The 23,563-nt window shown below is 35.3% G+C and overlaps 1 protein-coding gene across 2 annotated transcripts in view; it reads left to right on the top strand.

The window, feature by feature from the left end:
• The first annotated feature begins 254 nt into the window (after window positions 1-254).
• LOC150110061 (uncharacterized) overlaps window positions 255-23,563 on the top strand; it is a 46,412-nt gene continuing 23,103 nt past the window's right edge. For both annotated transcript variants that reach the window (XM_090390979.1, XM_090390978.1), the window contains exon 1: window positions 255-552. In XM_090390979.1, coding sequence (XP_090247105.1) covers window positions 540-552 — 13 coding nt within the window. In that variant the 5' untranslated portion in view covers window positions 255-539. The remainder of the gene's footprint in view (window positions 553-23,563) is intronic.

The following is a 23,563-nucleotide window of genomic DNA, read 5'->3' as shown; positions in this document are numbered from 1 at the left end:
TCATTGTTATGAGCCGTTTCTTTAAATCTAACACGTGTAGCATTAAGATGTTCCAAAAGAATACCGAAATCCGCTGTTCTCTAAGTGATAACACAGCTCACAAAAGTTTCCCCCTCTGTGAAACGGCAAAATACTAACAGAACTGGGACGTTCTAGGAGTGACGCATAATCTCCCTTTGCACCGCTGCCGTCAGCAGCGCAACCTATATAACCTCCGTAGACACTCAGTCGGGAAAGAACGGGAACAAAATGTTTATTCCTCTCCTTCACCAGATGGCTGCAGTCTGCTAAGCCTGTTTAAAAATGCCCGCTATGTCTGATAGTTTGACGGTGCGATGCCAGGCAGTACGCGTTACGCCAGTGACTTTCTCTTCTATGAGTGGGTGAAAGGAAGTCCTTCAGAACACCCTAAATGAACGCCTACGTTTATTCCATCACTTGTATTCAGTATAAACTATAACGTCACCTCGGGGTGGAGCGGAACAAAGTAGTGTATATTGGTACTTATAATGGATGTAATGTGTGTCCCGTAGGATATAATGCAGACGATCAGTAAGTATATTTCCTTTCTCGTTAACCGAAATACGTTCAGGATTAAAAATTGTGTATTAGCCAATATAATTTATTTATTTATGCAAAATTCAACTTTCGCAGACGAAAAAAAAAAAAAGTTTTAAGACAAAACACGCCAGTTACGTCATGTAATATGAACAGTTATTAATGTTAAACTTGAACTCCTGCAAGTATAAGGTTACGTGGAAACTGGACTGCCTGAAATGAAAGTTGTATATATTTTTGCCTGGAAAGCCTTTGCGAGATTAAAGGTTTCTGGTTAGGTTTGTAGATATTGAATATTAATTAAACACCATCTGGTAACGTAATAAATTATGGTTTTAAAGTATAATATGCGGTGAGATAAAAACCAGTTACGAAGTGGAAGTTGCAGGACGTATTTTACATTCGCGTTTTAAGTTTATTCTGACATAATACCACCGGAGTAAACAGACGAAACATTATGTACTAAGAAGTGTGTGTGTGAGAAGACTCAAAGAAGCACAAAGATGGGTATTCTGTTGGGGAAAGGGGAGGGATTAAGTAGCTCTGCCGACTGCATTACCTAAAAATTGTTTTTTTTTTTAAGGTTGTCGAAATTCCCTGTGTATCAAAAAGGTTTTGATAAACGTTTCCAATATTTGGAAAACTGGAAAAAAGTCTGTGCGGGGATGAAAATAAAATATTACAGATATCATATATTATATTAGGGAAACTTTACCAATAAAATAGAAATGAAAACAAAATGGCAATGTCTGGTTCATGTAACAACAAAAAGCGTGCATGATCGCAATTTGATGTCATGCGACTAAAAAAAAAAAAAAAAGTTTTTTTTTTCCTTTCTTCTTCCAGTTTAGTATATTTCTTAATAATCCTGAATATTTACATCTGTAGTGAATATCTTGAATAAAAATTCTGATATTTCCTTTTACAAATTTCAGCACTTCAGTGTTGCATATATTATGTACTCTATTTTCTGATTATTCGAACTTTTTTTTATTTAATGATTATTAAGATTCTTTGTGTGATATGTAATTTTTGTATATGTCAGTTTATTAAGACTGATCAGTTTACTGGGTGAAATATAAGAATAAATAATTTTATTTTATTATTATTATTTTACAGTTTTATTGCATTTGTTTCATCTTCATTTACAGGAAGTCACTTTATTTATTCGTATGGGGGGGTTCCCCCCGTTCCTCATACGTCCTTTAGGACTGGTCGAGCCCTCCTAATGAGGGATTAAGTATGTATTTATGACTGTAAATCCGTGTGTGTGTTTTCACTGCACTGGCCGATTTGCCCGTTCTAAAGGGTGAAAAACCTGAGTTTCCTGGTGAAAAAACCCTCTACCCACGTATGAGACTGGCTAACTCACCTTTACTCGAAAGAGACCAGTAAAGGTTCCTCACATCATGGACGGGAATCGAACCCAGGTTTTTCCGACCCAAGGGCTTCGTCTAAACCGATTGAACTACTGAGGCTCTAGGAAGTCACTAGTTCAGTCGGTAATGATGATGATGTCCTTTGGTTAGAAAGGCTTGGGCTCAAATCCTGTCCAGGGCCCAAAGAACCTTTTATAAGAGCACTTTAACTGGAGGTGGAAGGGGTTTTACTTCCACTAACTTGAATGTATCCTCCTTCAAGCAGGGTAACCGACCTCAAACACACGTATCTATAGACCTAACCTACCCGTCCTTAGCGGATGCAAAACTTGAATGAATGGCAAACCCGCTGCATTAAAAATGCGTATAAACCCCATGACCACTGAACCAATCTATCCACCGATTTAAGAAAAAGAAAAGTTTCTACGGACATTGAAACTTGCGTTTCATACTGGTGATTTTGGATAGATATATCTTAGTGATTTTGATTCGGTATCAATAATACATTTAGGCATCTGTTTATTATTATTATTTGACACCTCCAGGGACTCCTAAGACTCATCGAGGGAAGACTCATTTATCTGCATAATATTACCAGTGTTACAGGACACCGAACCTTTTAATCACGGGACTCATCACATGAGGCCACTCCACTACACAACATTACCCTATACACTACTCAGTACATTCTGCACGCTATACTATGCAGTATTTGTGTCTGTTAATTGGATGTGTTCTTTGGCCAATTTACCAAAGAACACACGCAAAAAACTCGAGTATCCGGAATAAAAAAAGAGCCTTGCTGCTTCCTATGACTGACACATTCAATTGAAAAAAAAAGTCCACATAACGATTCCTTGAGAGGAATCGTTATGTGGACGTTCCCGAGATCGACTAACGCGGGCACCGGCCATAAAAGGGATAGAAAAGAGTTCCTCTAGTCAGCGACTACATTCGAACTGAGAACAGCTTCTGTCTGCCTAACGCTGTGGATGCGAAACGCCACTTTTGTGTGCGTGCTTGTACACTCTGAAATATCAACAGGAATGTCGGAATCGGAATTTAACGAAAGGTGACGGAATTTAGATGATGCTAATGTATTTTAAGAGACTGAATCAAAAACACCTTTCACAGTTTTTGAATAATTTATCATGAATTGGTAATACAGGTACATCACCGATTTTCCGGTAGCTTTTATTTCTGGAGCGTTGCCGGATTAACCGTTTAGCCGGCTAATCCGTTTGGAGGAGTTTAAGTCATAATAATTCATTCGTACACCTCCGAAATACATTCGTTAGCACAGGTTTATTAGTACAATATAGTATAAATGAAAACAGGTTTAGTAATTTCTGTACTTACAAAGAATGTTGCAATAGTAGCGTTCCCAAAAAAGGGCAAAATTTTATTTGCTTGGGTTGTTCAGCTATTCACAAAGGAATGGGTTTCAATCTCTAAGTTTTTAAACATTTTATTCCAGCGAAGTTGTTGCATATGCTCTGATCTTTTCCGATGTAATTTTTTATACATCAAATGCAAATTCATTACTTCTTTTTTTATTTGTTGACTGAGACTGACGGATGAGTTCATTAACTCGGTTACCATGTCAATTTGTTTCATCATTTGTTATTGTTTTTATTAGGATTTAGAACAATATAAAATATTTCCGAGTCAGCATACTAATGAAAAACAGTGTTTCTTCGTCAGTGTTCATCCATTCGGACAGATTTTCTCCATTAAATTAAGCCTCCCTATAATATGCATGAGAGGGGGGGGGGGTCTAGAAAGTTCTGATAAACACCTAGAACAACAACAACAACAAAACAAAAAAAAAATGATATTAAAGCAACTGATATAACCACAAGAAAGAACATACCCATAGCAGAGTTATGAAGGTAAATTATGTTCTTTCTTGTGGTTATATCAGTTGATTTAACATCATTTTTGTTCTAGGTGTTTATCAGAACTTCTCGAACCCCCCCCCCCTCTTCGTATGTATATATAATATTGTTGGCAGAAGATATCATCGCAGTTTTTGTATATTCAAATAACTTCTTTCACCTTTAATTGCATTAAATCAGGTAAAGTCATTACCAACATTTTTATCAGGAAAATTATCAGGCATACATCAAGACAGAACACATGTCAGCATTTCAGTGTTAACGATGCTTACAAAATTCTTTTTCCAGACAAAGAAGCAAAGCAGATCTTTCATGTTAAATTCTTTGCCAATGTTCTCTACAGCTTGCTATTATTTACGACATCTAACAAATGTGTCATGAAAAATTAGCGATACTCAGCCTTCACAGTGTTATTCTCCCCTTAGTCCTTACCCAGTATGATTCGATGAGGAATAAGGGATTGAACAAAGAATGTATGCAGGTGAGTTAACATATTGTATAAACTTTTTTTTTTTTTTTTGCACAGGGAGATAAACTATAGAATGAATGAACAGTTGTCCAGAATTAGAAGAATTTTGCAAGTGAGGTAGGCCTACAGATGCGTAGTGTGCTCAGGCTAAGAGAGAGAGAGCTTTCAAACAATTTTAACGTAATCTCGGAGGTAATCCAGCCTTCTTCATCTGCACAGTTACACTTGTGCTTGACCTGCGTTTGAGCACCATAGGAGAGGATAATAACGCTATCCTTATATTAGATTGTTTGAACTGTTCTTAATGTCCTTCGCGGTGGACATCGCTAATATAATGCAGTTTAAGGAACATCATACATTTGCTCGGAATGAGGTGCTCGTCAGCCAAACGTTTAGCAAATTCATCCATATAATTGGTAGCTCCTTCATGGATTGTGGACCGTTTTTCACAGACTTTATGGATATAAATTCCATGACGTTTCTTAAACCTTTGACGCCATCCTTCATTATAGTCACACACACACAAAGTTCTAATTTAAGTTCTTTATGGAAGATAGCGTGTTCCATCAACATGTTATTCGACTACACCATCACTTCAACGTTGTTGAAACCATTTCATCATCGCTTGATCATGCTCAGTACTCTTACCATTTTTCATAATTTTCTAATTCATTTACTTCTTCGAATCACTGTCTGTCAAGAATTTCACACGCTCGAGTTGCTTCAATACTTCTGCCTTTATTTTGTAACGATGTACACAATCATGTGAGCATACCCACCATCTGCGACAGGCCAGCGAACTCGTCGAGAAGTTGCTAGAATTTCAAGTTAGCTCTCATAACTTTGTTGGAAAGAACGTAAGTATCGGATCATCTACTGCCAGAAAATTGGCGGTGTACTCGTAATGATAACGTTTTAAATTACTGTTACTTATTTATTATAAATAATGTCTTTTGATTTTTTAAAATGTATTATCTTACGTGTAAAAGTTAGAGGTTATGAAACAAATGTAGATTGCTTTTATTGTGCCATTTACCTTATTATAAAATAGAGGGCCCAGATGTCTTATTTGATAGGTGGCTGCTACTTTCATTGCAAATTCAAATTAAGCATGGCAGAAAAATTATTTTCAAAATATGTTGCTTGACTGGTCTCTACATAACAAAACCACACACTAAGATGTAACTATTTACAATAGTATACACAATATCTATTCCGTGGAAATTGCTGACATAGTCTTTTGAGCAAAATGAGACGGGGGGGGGGGAAGTAACTAGCAGTAAAAAAAAAAACGAACTTCAGGTTCTGTTTTTTGTTGTTTTATTTATTTTTTTTTTAAATATGCCAAGGGGTCAGTGGTGTAGCTAGAGCTTTTGCCCCCTAGGGCGATCCCTGAGTTTGCCGCCCCTCTCAATACACATCAAAAATACTACAAAAAGTCAAAACGACTTAGAGAGAAATAAATTAAAACACTATGTTTATTTTTGAAGTAAAATTTTAATTTCAACATTCTAAAATGTTATATTTCTTGCTTTTCTGTTAGCAAAATCATCGACGATATTGGCGAAGTCTATTTCATAATAATGTAGGTAATTCTTAATCTATTTTATTTAGAAAAACTCCTCTCACAACTAGCAACACCTACAGCAATTGTGAGAAAAATTCGCAGTAGTATGACAATAATTGGAAATGAGTTCTCGAGACTGTATTTTAGAATTAACTGCAAAAGTTAAAAAAAAAGAAATGCAATATGCAATAATTGGCTTGTAAGCATCCTATCATTTTCAGTAGCCATAATTTATGGTGGCGTTACGTCACATGACTTCATTAAGAATTTTTTGTTTTACAAATAACCTTGTGGCTGTACATTTAAATTACAGTTAATCTCTCAAATTGCTCTTGGGAGCAAGGATATGTTGTATGAAAGACTCCCAATAAAAATTACGAAAAACTCTGATATCATTTTCATAATATGATTGAGATAGATTATGCTATTTGAGGTAAATGCGAGAATTGTTTAAACCTTTTTGGTGGCATTTTTAACCTTATCAAAACTTCAATATTAGCGTAATCATTCTTGTGTTATATTTCACAAAAGAGAAATGTGTTCTTACAGTCCTACATAGGACGAACCCAGATCTCTAGACAACACGAGATATTTCTCTTCTTGGGATAACAAGCTTCCGGTCATTCTTGGCATAAAACGTTAATCATGAAAGAAATTAGAAGTTTGGCTTTTGTTCTTGGTGTTTAGCTACCATTAATTCTTTAAAAAAATTAAAAAAAATCACAAATCTATCCAGTCATCATCGAATGCTGTTCTTGCATTAGAAAAGGCACCTATGAACTCGCTAAAAAGTTACTGATTTAATAAACAATAATTGTAATATAAAGGCCTGTGTTGCTTTCAGTGGTTCTGACACTTGCATCCTTTACTCTAAGCCACCAAACGATTTTTTTTTTTTATGTTGGGCTTATATACGAGAGATTGACTGATCAAACTATAGTACTTTAGTACCGTATATGGGAAAGATAGATTGAAGTTCAAGTCTAGTCACCGACTGGAGGAACTTTTTCTAAGCCTATCTTCGACCGGTTCCCGAGTTAGTCGATCTCTGGCAAGCTGGTTTTTATTTCCGGAAACTCGGGTTTTTCGTCCCCTAAACTCAATAAAATCGACGGTAGAACTCACACTATTTCAGACAATAACATATTCTGTTAGGAACCAAGAGATAACATCACTTGTTTACCAGTCTCTCCATCGGTTGCCGCATATAATTAGTGTTTGTCTTTGGCCAGCTATCTCTGATTGGTTACCGGTGAAGAGTGAACTGCCCACTCAGTCTCCAGAAATTAGATAGGGTTAAAAGGCCTCACTTACTCCCTATAGAGAAATAAAAGGCATTAGTTGATTTTTTTTAATAATTGTACTATACTGATTTCGGTTTTTATTTCATATAACATTTTAAAGGTTCCCTGATGTCTGTGACATCATTGGGCCTTAGTTTAGGGTAGAGGCTGACAAACGTTAATCTTCCAAAGTTAGTTAGGACTTAAAGAGTCCTGCCCATTCTATTTGGGAATAAGGACATTAGAAAATTTATTTTAAAATGGTATAACTTAAATTTAAATTATTCCTGGTGATGATATATAGAAATGAAAATAAATTCTGTAATGTATTTTTACCATCTAAAGATAATAAGCAGAAATCTTATCCCCCTAACTTTTTTTTTTTTTTTTTTTGATAATCATTTGGCTAAACCTTTAGTCATCACCTATCTGCAAATCACCACAGACGATTCAGACATACGGATCACGAGAGTATGACAGACAACTGCGGCCATCTCGTGTTCCTAACCCTAATTGATGCTGTAAACATAATTCAAGATTATGATTACAGTATCAGTTACTGGGGATGTTATCTGTTGGATTTTCCTGCCAATTTTTCTGGGTTGTAAAGTTAAAAACCCTGGGTTTCTGAAAGAAAATTAAAAATATTTGTCTTCGTCAAAGATCAAATAATACGTGCACCAGCAAGAAAGGCCTAGAAAAAGTTCCTCTATTGGAATAGAACCTATTATAGCCTCTGTTCGGTTGGGCAACGATATGGACGTTACCACAAGGATACGAAAGTATAAAATAATAAATTTCATGTAATATTATGTTGAAATAAGATGATAATATTATATATGTAAATAAGAAAACTACACGAAAAACAATGCCAATGGCTCAAAGAAACTTAAATTCAGCTCTGGTTAAACGAATGAAACTGTGATAATCCAAGATTATGGTTACGAAATAAATTGGAAGAAAGATAGCACAAAAGAAATGATTAAACAGATATGAATAATGAAATTTATTGTTGTGGCTTTTCGTGTCTACATGTCATCTTACTCGGCATCTCCATAGAGTCCCAGAACTTATCTCGAGAGGGCATTGCATATTGCGCAATCCCCTCACCCCCAATTCCACTTATATTGTATTTTTCAGTGGCGTCGCGTGCCCATTTCGGTTTGGTGTGCCGTCGTAGCTTACGCAGCCGGCGCTACAAAATCACGTCTGTTTGATCGTATTAGTGGCGCACCCAGAGGGGGGGGGGGGATCCTGTCCCCCAACGAAAAAGAAAAAAAAAACACTAGAAAAATTTCCAAAAATCTTTTCCTAATTAAAATTTTTTTTTTTTTTTATTTATGTCGTGTCATGTCTTCTATTTCTATACTACTTATGAATTACCGACGATCATTACAGATGCTCATAGGTTGTATGCGATGCGTAGTGTGTATTCTCTCATTACAGATGCTCATAGGTTGTATGCGATGCGTAGTGTGTATTCTCTCATTACAGATGCTCATAGGTTGTATGCGATGTGTAGTGTGTATTCTCAAATCGTCTACTCAACTCGCCCACCCCCAAGTTTAAATCCTGAGTGCGCTACTGGACTGTATAATTGCATTTTTGTCGATGTATGAGAGTTTTTAAGAGCGCATAGCACATCAGTGCTCATCTTAATTGGTCTAATGAATTAATTGTAGGATAACTTTGAATTCTTTAATTTATCAATTGATTGTAACCAAAATTGCACTTAAAACAAACACATTGTTCCCCATACACCTAAAAAGGTGTATGGGGAACAATGTGTTTGTTTTAAGATACTGTATATCAGAAATAACAATGAAGGAGAATGCTATATTTGGTTGGTATGTTTGAATTTTTTTTTTTCCCCATTGGAAATATGGACAAAAAAAAGCTTAAAATTTATCGAAAAATATATATATAAACTTGCTTACCACGTCAATTCATTCTTCACTCACGCAAAACAGATGAAATTCAGAAAACAAAAACAGCAACTCTTGACAACTTTCAATTGGATTGGTTGACATAATAACCAATCACAGCTTTTAGTGCTATTGTCTCAGAGCTCACCCACCTCCGCCTTCTGAGTGGTTTAAAACCACTAGAACGCTAAGAATTTCACCCGCTGCACCATCTGTACATCTTTTCAAAGGGCTCAAAGGTGTATGTATTTTGAACGCTCACTTGGACTATTATGTGACGCAATGTTTACGCGTCGAAAAGTGTCTTCTTCATGAAGCATTAGTATATTGTGTTTACTTTTAGGAATCACATGAAGTCTGGAAACAATTAGGGGATTCTTTAACGGGAATAAATGAAAAAATATAATATCGATGATATGGCTATTCGGTGGATGAGCACCGCACATCTAGCACCCTTGGTATTTTTGTCTGCTAATTGCATGTATTGCCGTTTAGCGGAAAGAATCATCCGAATTTTAGAAGAAAAATTTACACAATTTATAAGTGCTTAAGGTTAGAGATTTTTACATAACGAAAAAAAAAAATCTGTTTGATTTGAAATTTTACAGATCAGGTTATGATATTGTTTTTTCGATATTTTCATTCTCGAGAATAGTTTACAAGAGATTGTCTTTTGCATTATCACTGTTAAATTGATTTATTTCAATTGTGCACTGAGCGTCGATGAAACATACCTACCACTTTATGGTAATAGAATTGTATAGATTGAGAAGAATGCATCCCCCCCCCCCCCTGCAGCTCTGAAGTGTAGCCTACGTTTTCACACTGGTAGCGGAACCGCAGTTGTTACGCAGCTAGCAATAGGCCTTTTGCTGGGCCCCATGAGCACTGTCATCGAGCCAATGAAATACTTTTACCCCCCCCCCCTCCAACCTCTAACGACATAAAGGGGGGGGGTTCACGGTACAATAACTCCATCGCTATTCACAGTTTTGAAAGAAACTCCATCTCCTTTGTTAATGCATGAAATCTTCAAAGATCCCTTCCCTTCTTTTATTTATTTTTTTTTTTTTAATAAGTGGTTTAAGATTACAAGACTGGTAAATTCATTTAACGTCATCAATACTTACATCATTTTCCTTGAGATACATCAAATACAGTACTAATACAACAAATTTATACTTTTTTTTTTTGTTGTTGTAATTTAAAATCGCTGAAATTCATTACGATGTTTTAACAGACTTCTCCGAATAATATAATTATTGTCATTATTATAAAATGTGTTTGAGGTCGATGCAGATTAACTCAGTACAGTATTTGAAAGGAAAAATCGATTGTTAGGTCAGTCATATATGTATGATTCATCATGACTATGGTCTGAAATCGTACCTGGAATTTCATCCATTCTTGATACATTCATCAAATTTCATGATCTGTAATTTATTTATTCCGCATACGGTTTCCCCCTTTTTTCTCCCCCCTCCCTTAGGACGGGTTGAGCCCTTCTAATGAGAGATTAAATATGTATTGTTATGACTGTATATCCGTGTGTGTGTGTGTGTGTGTGTGTTCACGGGGCAGGTTTGCGTGTTCTGGGGGACGAAAAACCTCCGTATGAGACCGGCTAACTCACTTTTTGTCGAAAGAGACCAGATTCCTTACATCTTGGGCCGGAATCGAACCTGACCAAAGGGCTTCATCTATACTAAGTGAGCTACGGAGGCTCATGATCTGTAAAAACATTTATGTTTAATCAGACATCACAGTGTACCTTGGAGAAAACGCTTGAGATACCAATGTGAATTTCTCGTGATAAATCCACTATAGATCAGATATTTGCACTCCGACATATTTAAGAACAATGAGAGGAGTTCAACATAGGAACACGTCTGTTGTAGATTTCGAAACAACATATGTAATTATTAACAATAGTCAAGAGATTAATTGAGCATCGAAGGACTTTTAATAATCCCAGTGAAATTTATTAAATAGGATTCAATTATATTTTATGGAATTTTAATGTCGTATAAGATCCAGGATGATTCTTATACGATTCTTATATGAGCTGTTGGATCCATTAATCATTAAATGAAGGGCTTAGTCAGGATGATTCCCTAGAACTGTCTTGAACTGGCCGGCCGCATCCGGCCCCCGAAGCAATTTTACACGGTCCGCGAATACATTTCAGTTATGTATTTGTTGTAATTACGGTGTTTATAGTTTTAGAGACATAGAGATATGGGCTGAGCTTATGTGTGCATCAGCTCAGTCCATATCTACAATTTACAATCCGTAAATTTAGTTCGCCAGCCGACAGTTGGTGGCGCTTCAGTATTCTAGTGTTTTAGATGGAGACAAACTAACGTACGGCTTATAAAACCTGTTTATTTGTGCTTGTTGTTAGATCTACATTATATCAATACCTATCGTTTAGAATTGTGCATAACTTTTGAGTGTTGCTTTCATACGAAAATTCAATGTTGAATTAAAGTTGTAAATAAAATTATAATAGTGATTTTAATTAAGAGATTAAACTGCCAGATTAAACTTTTACAAAGAGTAAAAGAAAACTGGACGAAGAAGGACGTGTTTTTCAAGATAAATGGGAAATTATGTACTTTTGTGGTGTTGTGCGCAATAAAATTGTATGTTTTATTTGTAATAAGGGAACATCAGTTCCAAAAGAATACAATTTACGTCGCCATTACGAAACGAATCATGAAGAAAAATTTGAAATGTTGGAAGGCAAATTGAGGGAAGAAAAGTTACAGTTTCTGAAATCTGGCTTACAACGACAACAAATTTTTTTTACTGAAGCAAATAAATCCAGTGAAGCAACCAGGGGCGGACTTAGGCATGGGCTTTATGGACTTCATCCCAGGGCCCCGTTCAATCAAAGGGCCCCTTCGCAGTAAAATAAAAATAAAAACAATTTAAATTACAAATTTAAGAAAAAATAAATTATACAAAATTTTTTCGTACCTAGGTAACGTTAAAATCGTTAATATGCAACATTATTGGATTTGAATTAAATATCAAATATCAATGTTTTAAATGACAATAAATAGTAAATACGGCTCTATCTTCTATCGCCTCTGTCGGTAAAACCAAAAATATACTTTGTCATTGGTCAATTATGCAAATAATATAGCAACGTGGGAATGGGAGTGCAAGTCTAGCTCATCCAGCTCATCTAAAACTTGTTAGCTTAGCGTAGATCTCACATATATACTTTCTGCTCTCACCGTTTGATATTTGAGGTTATGTATAGTACAGTATAGTTGAATATTAAACAGTCATTTGTTCGGTGAAGTGTACTGTTCAGGTGTTTCGTTTCTTCACTGGTAAGTATCGGCAAAGTTTACTAAATCCTAAATAAATATACATTAAACGTTAAACAACCTAATATGGTGGTGGATTTTTTTTAGGGTTTTTTTTTATTTCTTTTCAGATTAAATAAATAACTAAAAAATGTTATTTATTAGCAAATAAATCCAGTGAAGCAACCAGGGGCGGACTTAGGCATGGGCTTTATGGACTTCATCCCAGGGCCCCGTTCAATCAAAGGGCCCCTTCGCAGTAAAATAAAAATAAAAACAATTTAAATTACAAATTTAAGAAAAAATAAATTATACAAAATTTTTTCGTACCTAGGTAACGTTAAAATCGTTAATATGCAACATTATTGGATTTGAATTAAATATCAAATATCAATGTTTTAAATGACAATAAATAGTAAATACGGCTCTATCTTCTATCGCCTCTGTCGGTAAAACCAAAAATATACTTTGTCATTGGTCAATTATGCAAATAATATAGCAACGTGGGAATGGGAGTGCAAGTCTAGCTCATCCAGCTCATCTAAAACTTGTTAGCTTAGCGTAGATCTCACATATATACTTTCTGCTCTCACCGTTTGATATTTGAGGTTATGTATAGTACAGTATAGTTGAATATTAAACAGTCATTTGTTCGGTGAAGTGTACTGTTCAGGTGTTTCGTTTCTTCACTGGTAAGTATCGGCAAAGTTTACTAAATCCTAAATAAATATACATTAAACGTTAAACAACCTAATATGGTGGTGGATTTTTTTTAGGGTTTTTTTTTATTTCTTTTCAGATTAAATAAATAACTAAAAAATGTCTGGTAGAAAATATAAAAGCGGAGCTGAAAAACGAAAAATACAATTAAATAGAGAAAAAGAAAGAAGTAAATGTACCAAATCTAAACGATATAGGTGCAGTAATAAGCGAAAGAGAGAATAACTTAACCGAAGAGAAACAGAAAAAACAACAAAATGTATATAACAATAACGAAGAATTACTAGGACTAAAATCACAAGCGAGAACCTCTAAAAACAATGCTGACGTTGACGGACATTCAGTATCAGATAAAAATATACAAGACCTAGACGATGACCAGCTCTCTGAAGTCTCTGTTGCTGTTTTGCAAGAAGATAGTGATAAAGAGGCTTTAAAAAATGCAGAGTTGCTTGCTAAATATGTTGACGTAGGTGTGTGGCCTACACAGCTAAATGATAATTTTATTAATCACTGTCTCTCACATGAAATGACTTATTTCCAAAATAAAGATCCAAAAAATATATATCCAGTTTCAACAAGGTATTACAAAGAACAAAACAGATAATTTTCAAATAAGTTCTTTGGGGAAAAAAATTAAAAATGGTCAATTACTGGAAAGGTCTTGGTTGTGGTATTCTACAGTATGGGAAGTGTTTTTTGTCTAGTGTGCAAATTTTTTCTGAAATCCCTTCTCAATACACCACCGGATTTTCTGACTGGAAACATATAGGACCATGTTTAGAAAGTCACGAAAATTCTAATGAACATAGGAAATCATTGTTGACACACAGTTGCAGGAGGAACTAAGAAAAGATACGGAATATTACCACAATGTCCTAAAACGTGTTATTGCAGTTGTGAAATATTTAAGTGTAAGAGGCTTAGCATTCAGAGGTCATGAGGAAATATTTGGCTTTCTGCGCAATGGTAATTTTATGGGGGCTCTGGAATTACTAGCAGACTTCGATCCATTGATGCGCAAACATATCCAACAACGAGAACTGCAACCAAAACCTTTCACTTCGTACTTATCAAAAACAGTTTATGAACAAATAATAGAGACTACTTTTGATGAAAGATGTGTATCTATCATCAAAATTTCTAGTCACATTGGCCTATCTTTATCCAATTCCTTACAAGAATTTCTAGAAAAAAATGGACTGCCATTGGATAATTGTAGAGGACAGTCTTTTGACAACGCGGCAAGTCCGGCCGATGCAATGGTGTGCAAGCACATCTCAAACAAAAACATAAATACGCTGATTATGTGCCGTGTGCTGCGCATTCCCTAAATCTAGTTGGAGGAGAAGCGATTAAAGTTGAAACTCAAATTGTGAACTTTTTTTGGAATAGTGCAACAAATATATGTTTTCTTTTCTGCATCTACCCAAAATTTGTTTCACGATTTGGGAGCTTCCAAATCGTGAAACAAAACTAAAATTTTCGATAAAAGGTTTAAGCCAGACTAGATGGTCTTCATTATGATGCTGCTAGAGCTTTAAAAAATAGTTACGGCGATATCATGAACATATTAAAAACGTTTAGTGACAATATAGATGAGAAACTTGATTTTCGAAGAGAGGCACGGAAATTATATAATGATTTGGCGAAACTTGAAACTGCGATTTTAACTGTTTTTTGGGGAAGAAATTTTAGAGAGATTCAATTTAGTTAGGTGAGAAATTGATTACGCCATTAGAAGTGTTCGTGAGCAACTTACGAGAACAATCAGATCAAAAACTAAACGAATACGAGGGGACAGCCAAAAAATTAAGTACCGGGTGTGGAAAAAGAATACAGTGATTTAAAAAAGAGACGTATTACTTCAAAATTTTCGGAAAAATCTACAGAGAAAGTTTCGCTAAATGAAGCAGAAAAATTTAAACGGGATACGCTATACGTTGCATTAGATAAGTTGATTATGGATTTAAACAGAAGAGGCCATGTCTACAGGGAATTTAGCCAAAGATTCAAATTTTTAATGGATTTGCAAGACATTAATATCGAAAATATTGACTTGAAAAGTGCATGTAATGTTATATTTCAAATGCATTCAGTTAAAATCCTACTTACAGACACTAAGCCAGACTCATGCGGTGATATATTCAAGCTAATTTATGAACAGAAACTTGTCGATGTTTTTTCGAATTGCTATACATTCTTAAAAAAAAAAAAAAAAAAAAAAAAAAAAAATATTGGCCTTGCCAATCACTAGCTGTGAGGCGGAGCGATCCTTCTCCAGGATGTCCTATATAGAAAACAAATATAGGACAACAATGACGAATGAAAGATTAACTTATTTATCAATTCTTTCCATAAACTGTGATTTAACCAAATAATTACAATGTCATGATCAAATAAAAGAATTTGCAGCGCAAAAATGCAGAAGAGTTACTCTTTAATATATTAAAAAAACTTACATTATATAACTCCTGGAATGTTTTATTTATTTTATTTTTAAGAATAAGTATTATTATTATTATTATTATTATTATTATTATTTTCTTAGTCTTTATTCTTGACGTGAGAATTTGTTGTTTCGCTTTTTTGTTTGTTACTAAAAGTAATACCTAATATATTTTATTTTTTATTTATGTTTGATGTTTGTTATGTATACAAAACCTTTTTTAATTATAACTGTATATAAAAGTTTGTGTATCCAAGTGTATCAAATAAAATAAAAAAGTTCTTCAATGTCTGTTGCCTATAATTTTTTCTATTAAAAAAGGATAAAAAAAAAAAACAGTTTTTCGACAAAATGGCAAATGAGTCGCCACAACTAACCCAAACTTGGGTTAATTTTGGTTAATTGGATAGGTCCCCAACAAAGAGTGTTAATCCAGGTCCCCCAAAGTTAACGGTCAGCCACTGGAAGCAACAGTTCACCCAAGTTTTGCTCTCGCGCACATCATTGCAAAACGATCAAAACCATTTACTGATGGCGAATTCCTTAAAGATTGTTTGATTAAGTCTGCTGAACTTCTTTGTCCTGACAAACAACAATTATTTAAAAATATTAGTTTGTCAGCCAACACGGTAGCGGAACGTATTAACGAAATCGCTAGTGATTTACGATGTCAGTTAAAAGAAAAAAGTATAGATTTTGCAGCATTCTCAATAGCAGTTGATGAGAGTACTGACATCACAGATATAGCACAACTTGCCGTTTTCGTATGAGGTGTTACTGGTGAATTTGAAGTAATTGAAGAATTATTGGAAATAGTTCCTACGAAAGGAAAAACTGGTGCACAGGATATTTTTTCTCAAATAAAAACTGTAATAGATAAATATAAATTAAGTTGGGATAAAATGGTTGGATTTGCAAGTGATGGTGCAGCCGCTTTGGTTGGTAAAAAAAAATGAAGTAGCGGTAAAATTAAGAAATATAGTGAAAGAAGAAAAATTTCAGAATAAATTTTGCACTATACATTGCATTATTCATCAACAAGCACTTTGTGCCAAACGTTTGCAGATGGATAATGTTATGGAAACAGTAACTAAAAGTAAACTTTATCCGTGGATGAGCTCCGAATCATCGAGAATTTGTTGCATTGCTTGAAGAAATTGAAAGTGAGTACAGAGAAATGATTTATTATAACGAGGTTAAGACGAGGAGCTGTATTAAAACGGTTTTTTGATTTAATAAATGAAATTAAAATTTTCATGACACAAAAAAAAATAAAAATAAAACCATCGACGAGCTACGTAATGATACATGGATAACAGATTTAGCATTTCTTGTTGACTTAACGGGCCATTTAAATATTCTCAATAAAGAATTGCAAAGAAAGAATAAACTTATCACTGACATGTATACTTGTATTAAAGCTTTTAAAGTTAAATTGCAATTATGGGAAACACAACTGGAATCAAAAAATTTCGTACATTTCCTACATCTTAAATCCTGCCCTATTATTTCAAATGAAAAATCTCAAGAATATGCAAGAAAAATAGCATTATTCCGACAAGAATTTGAAGAAAGATTTAAAGATTTTAATGATTTGGAGTCCGATTTCGCATTATTTTCATTACCATTAAAAACGAACGTGAATAACGCACCAGAAAACCCAAATGGAGCTAGTTAATTTACAGTGTGATATAAATCTTATTCAAAGATTTGAAGATACAGATTTGATTAACTTTTATTCGTATTTGTCAAAAGATAAATACCCTCAGTTACGAATTTTTGCAATAAGAATAATCGCTTTGTTTGGGAGTACATTTATATGTGAACAGTTTTTTTCGCAGTTGAAAATTAATAAGTCTAAGAAAAGAACCCGATTGACCGATGAGCATCTACAATCCGTGATGAAGATAGTTTCTAGTAATTTTTCTCCGAGGCTACAAACTTTATCAGAATCGAAACGCCATCAAGTGTCAACTTGCAGTAAGAAATAAAGAAGTTTATAATTATTTACATATAAACATGTATGTTTTCTGTATGTGTCGAAGAAAAATTTAATAAATAAAAGAAAGAGTCCTTATAAGGACTGGCTTAAAGGGGCGAAGCAAGAATGCTTTTCATCTTCCCCGTTATCTGTAGAGAATAAGGTGTTATTGAGCTATTAAAGCTCTGATCATGGCAGGAGGGTAACATCAATAGCCGAGCCTCAGTTAGAACTTCATTGGCTACAGCATTACCATCCAATACCCTCCAAGGGTATTAATCTACTGTTTCCAAGTAAATAAAAGAAAGAGAATAGGTTGTCATTATTTATTCTCAGGTTATAAAGGTTATAAAAGGGTTTCATAATTATAAAGGTTATAAATCCATACATTAGGGGTAAGTACGGTTCAATATATATATATATATATTCACTCTCATTTTGTTAAAAAAAAATTCCGGCCCGTCAGCTGCTTTCACATCGTGCATTCGGCCTGCATGCAATTTGAGTTTGAGATCACTGCCCTAGAATATGATATCTGCTCAAATTCAACATTGTTCTAGAAAAAGTTATTACAGATTATGGAATATAATGGAACGACGCTTTCTGCGAGGGAAGCTTTTAAATCCTTTGGAAATGTCTGGGAATTAATTATTGATGAAACTACGGTTAAATATACGTATGTCTGCAGGTCAAGTAAAGATATTATTTTGAACTATAAGAGAACTTTCCATACCGGTCACCACTAAATATTATTATGGAAATACAAACTTGAATGCCGTAAGCAAATGAAATTATTATAGACTATTTAAATATTTTAAATCCATGTGGATGCAACATAAATAGACCTTGCACAATATGGGTCAGAAACCTGAAATATGTCAAACTGATGAACAACGCTGAGCTATTTTTTGACAGAAATTTAAAAAAAAAAAAATCAGCTATCGCCTTTTTATTCCCGTATACGGGGAGTAGGCGAGGCCATTTAGCCCTATCTAACTTTTGGAGACTGAGTGAGCAGTTCAATCTCCACTGGTACCAATCAGAGATAGATGGCCCAAGGCTATCACTAATTAAGCGGTACACAGTGAAGAGAGACGGCTCAAATGTGCCGCCATCTCGTGGTCCCTAACCCTAACACAATATATTTAATGTCTGAAATAATGTGGGTTCTACGGTCGATTTTCTTGAGTTTACAGGACGAAAAACCCGAGTTTCCGGGAGGAAAAACCTGCTTGCCCGTGCCAGAGATCGACTAACTCGGGAACCGGTCGAAAAACGGCTTAGAAAAATTTCCCCTAGTCGCCGACTAGACTCGAAACCAAGTCTTCCTTCGTGTGGCCAAGCGCCGTGGTATGCAAACGCCACATCCGCTGAGCTACACAGGCTATATTTTTTGACAGAAAAAAAAGAAAATCGAGAAGGATATATAGATCATGTTTGGATGCAGAAAAATGGGACAAATACAATAAAGAACTGTATCTCTTTCAAGAACTAAATATAATTACGTAATTTAAAAGATTGAGGTTATTTAAAATAACCTTAATGGTTAAAATTTAAGAGACCAAGTCTATATTTATAGAAAGGTAGGAATGTCAAGGCTAAGATGGACTGACGACATTAACAATAATATGATTAAAGCAGATGTGTTAGAAACTGGAAAAAAGTAGCTATGGATGGGAAAGGCTGGCAAAAATTCTTGAAGATGTCAAGGCTCATTCATAGTTTTATTACATTGATGATGATCACGAAGATGAAGTTTATTTCTTATTTCTAAGTAATGTGGTGGAATTGGTTAAATCATGCGATGCTCATTTTGAATTTCCACAGACGAGTATTATTTGGAGGAAGGGGCGATTTTTTTTTTGAATCGATGATCGATTATATTTGAAAATTTGGATACTGGAGCCAGTTTACACTCGAAACAATGCAGTGCCACCTTTAAACTTGGTGGGGCTATAGTAGATCCCTCCCCCCACAAAAAAAATTGTGTAATAGTTAATTTTGTACTTTGCCCATTCGCGATGGCAAGTAATACAAGAATGAAATAGTCAAGAGTTTGTTAGGTATGTTATAGGTTCAGAGAATATCATCAAGAAGAAAGCGCTCATTTTGACTTCAACAGGAAAGGGGAGAGGAAGTCATGCTGATCTGACATCGCGGATGACCTCTCAAATGTAAACCTCTGTCAAGAGAAGATATCTGTAAGACTGTTATGTAATAAGAAATTGTCACAGACAATTTCCCATAAAAAAAAAGCAAGATTGATTGTATCCATTTAGAGTTAATCCAACTTATTCTTCTGCGCCTAGCAAAACAGGCGTAAGAGAGAGCCCATTATCAGGTCGAATCATTTTGCCAATAAGAATTCATTGCTGAACCGCATGTTCGAGGCTTATAACATATTTAGTAGATCGGACTAAGAGTTAGATGTTCACCAAAAAACTTGTCCTAAAGAAAATTCCAAAATTTCAATAAACAGGATGGTAGTGTTACGCTTGACGATTCCATTCATCTACTCACCTAAAGACATCACCAACTTCCATTAATTCAATACTATTCAAATCTCCAGTCAACTGATTGCAGTTAGATCTCTAATATACATTAGGGCTGAAATAGATTTAATACTCATAGTATGCAAATATAATGCAGTTCTTTCCTTTGACGAAAGAATCAGTTCTCTTCAGCTATAATATGTTATAAAGTTTTATACTGTACATCTTAAAAGTATTGTAAAATGAATAGCATTTATATTGCTGTGCAGACATTTAAAAATACTGAAGAAAATTTTTACAATCACTGTTGTTATTTGAGAAATATAAATAACAGATGTAATGTAAATTTAATAAAAGCTAGAATTAATTGTATCCAAATTTGGCTGTCTGCAGCGAGAAGAACCGCTTGTCTACCAACTCGGGAGCAATTTGTTTTCTTTTTCTTCCCCCTCATGACAATCCTATCCACGGGAGGTTGAAAACTTCCCATTAGTATGTAGGTGTGCTAAAAGTTTCAAAATCTGTAAACTTTTCTGTAGAAAACAAATATAGCCCTCTTCAACCCACTTCAGTTTTGTAATATACAAGATGATGGTTTCACCTAGAGTGATAATAATCATCTACTGTACGAGGGTTGTTTGAAATGTTTAATAAATTTCCAATAGACGGCGACACAATTCGTTCATTCATACCGCTGTCGGTACGTATCATCTTTTTCATGATCCCTGGCAAAATTTTAGCCACGTGCGACGCGTAGTTCTCGTTTGGCATTTTTCATAAAAATGGAGAAAAACGAGTTTCGTGCAGTGATAAAACACTTTTATTTGAAGAAGTGGACGGCCGCGCAGATCAAAGCTGAGTTACTTGCAGTTCATGGGGACTCTGCACCAGCATTAAAGACTATTTATTTTTTGGATAAATGAGTTTAAACGGGGTCGTAAGTCCATCGAAGATGAAGCGCGCTCCGGACGCCCGACTGAGGTCACTGCGAAGGAAATGATTGACAAAATCCATGGTATCGTTATGGAAGACCACCGAGTGAAAGTGCTTGAAATTGCTGAGATTGTAAGCATTCCAACTGAACGGGTGGATAATATCCTGCACGAAATAGCTGTGTGCGCGATGAGTGCAGTGATTGTTGACTGTCGATCAAAAACGCATGCGAAAAGACATTTCAACGCAGTGTTTGGCGATGTTTAATCGCAATTCGCAGGATTTTTTGCGTCGATTCGTGACTGTAGACGAAACATGGATCCACCACCACCACCACCACCACTACACACCTGAGTCCAAGCAGCAGTCAAAACAGCGGACAATGCCAGGTGAAAGAGCACCGAAAAAAAACAAAGACCGTTTTGTCAGCTAGGAAGGGTGATGGTTTTTTGTTCAGTTCTTCTTTTAAACTGTCCAACAATGACGCATAATAGACTCCTGTTATTGTTTTACCCTTTTTCAAATAGAACTGAAAAAAAAAAAACGGCCAAGATTGGCGCACAAAAAAAGTGCTCTTTTATCAAGACAATGCACCTCCCACACATCGGCCGTCGCAATGGCAAAATTGCACGAATTGAGGTTCGAATTGGTTCCACATCCACCGTATTCTCCAGACTTCACCCAGTGTGACTTCTTCTTCTTGTTCCCAAATTTAAAAATTTGGCTAGGTGGGAAAAAATTTTCTTCGAACGAGGATGCCACCAAAGCTGTCAATGAATATTTTGCACAATTTGACAAATCCTACTTTTTAGATGGGAGGAAAAATTGGAAACTCGCTGGACCAAATGTGTAGACCTCGATGGAGACTATGTTGAGAAATAAAGGTGATTTTTTCCAAAAGAATGTGTTTAACTTATTTTTTTACCAAACTTTTCAAACAACCCTCGTAATTCCCCATAACAGTTATATAATGTGTATCGGTAGAATTCTTCACGTTTATCAATTGTATTTTGTGGTGTAGCATCTTCATAAGATGCAGCAGCAGCATCTGATTAGGAAGGTATTACTCGAAATTTTTAGGGTTGTTGTAGTTATTTGAGAAAATGGCTGATTTCATTAAGACTGTGAAGCCAGCGTCTAATGTATGTTAATTATGTGGTATTCAGCTAACACCTTTTATTCCCTTATAGGGAGTAGGCAAGGCCTTTATACCCTATCTAGCTTTTGGAGACTGAGTAGACAGTTCAATCTCCATCGATAGCCAATCAGAAATAGCTGGCCCATGTCTATCACTAATTATAGCAGCCATGGATGAAGAGACTGGCAAACAAGTGCTGCCATCTCTTGGTACCTAACCCTAACAAGATATGTTACTGTCTGAAATAATATGGGTACTGCGGTCGATTTTCTTGAGTTTAGGATAAAAAAAACCGAGTTTCTGGGAGGAAAAACCTGCTTGCCCATGCCAGAGATCGACTAACTCGGGAATCGGTCGAAGAAAGACTTAGAAAAAGTTCCTCTAGTCAGTGACTAGACTTGAACTTAAGTCCGACTTCAAGCGACCAAGCACAGAGGACGCAAGCACCACTTCCATTGAGCTGCACAGTCCTCTGCCTGCTTTTTGGGAATTAAAAATAAAATTCCTGTAAGGAAAATCCTTCTATTCCCATATGAGATTAACGAACTCATCTTCGATTGAAATTTTAGATACGATTATGTATCCCAGTAACAAAAGAATCTGATAGTCAACACGCACCTGCACACACACTAATTTATGTTCAGCAGCTTTGTGCACGGCTTTATTTTTCTTTGTTGACTATTGAATTTGGAATTATCTGATACTATTTTTCTCCAAAATTATACGAGTGGGCACTTTAATCAAGAATATGCTGTGGTTGGGAGTTTTTCCGTAGCGCAGTCACGAGGATAATCTTCGGGTGTGATGAGCCGGGTTCAAATCTCTAATAGGATGCATAGAACTTTAATGAAAGCTTTTTATCTGAAGGTGAGTTATTAGTTCTTGTATACAGAGAATGGCAGATTAAACTAGTGTTTTCTGCCGGAAACTCTGTCAGGAAAACTCCTAAAACGGGCAAACTGCAGGAGAAGACACAAAATTAAGAACTTAGGGTGATTGTATTACAATCACTTAGTCTCACAAGGCAGATCACTAATATTCAGAAAACGGGTTTTGTTCATGCCATTGTGCATCGGGGAATTCTGTCAGCTAGGACCAGGGCATTCACGACTGTAGAAATTTGTGCCAGTTATTATGGTAACAAGGCTTGTGTCTTGGCTTTCATGGAAATGCTTCTCTACACAATTTTGGAGCCCAAAATCATCCAAAACAAAACTGGTTCGACTTGTGACTGGAAAGTAGACTTGGAAGGTTGTAGTAGGGAATAGGGAATCACTTCACATGCATTTTGCAAGTTATTGAACAATAAGATGCAAAATGCATGTGCCACTGTTTTTGTTTTCTCTGTTGATATTTCCATGTTAAAATTCTTGCACAATGTCATATGAAAATGAAGCTGATATAGAACCGAAGCTATCAAACTTTTTAAAAGTGACAGGCATTATAAATAA

This window comes from Typopeltis vanoorti, chromosome 1 (assembly GCF_054136105.1).
Source record: "Typopeltis vanoorti isolate ZY-2024b chromosome 1, IOZ_Tvanoo_1.0, whole genome shotgun sequence".
NCBI lineage: Eukaryota > Metazoa > Arthropoda > Arachnida > Uropygi > Thelyphonidae > Typopeltis > Typopeltis vanoorti.
This window is presented reverse-complemented; position numbering and strand designations above follow the sequence as displayed.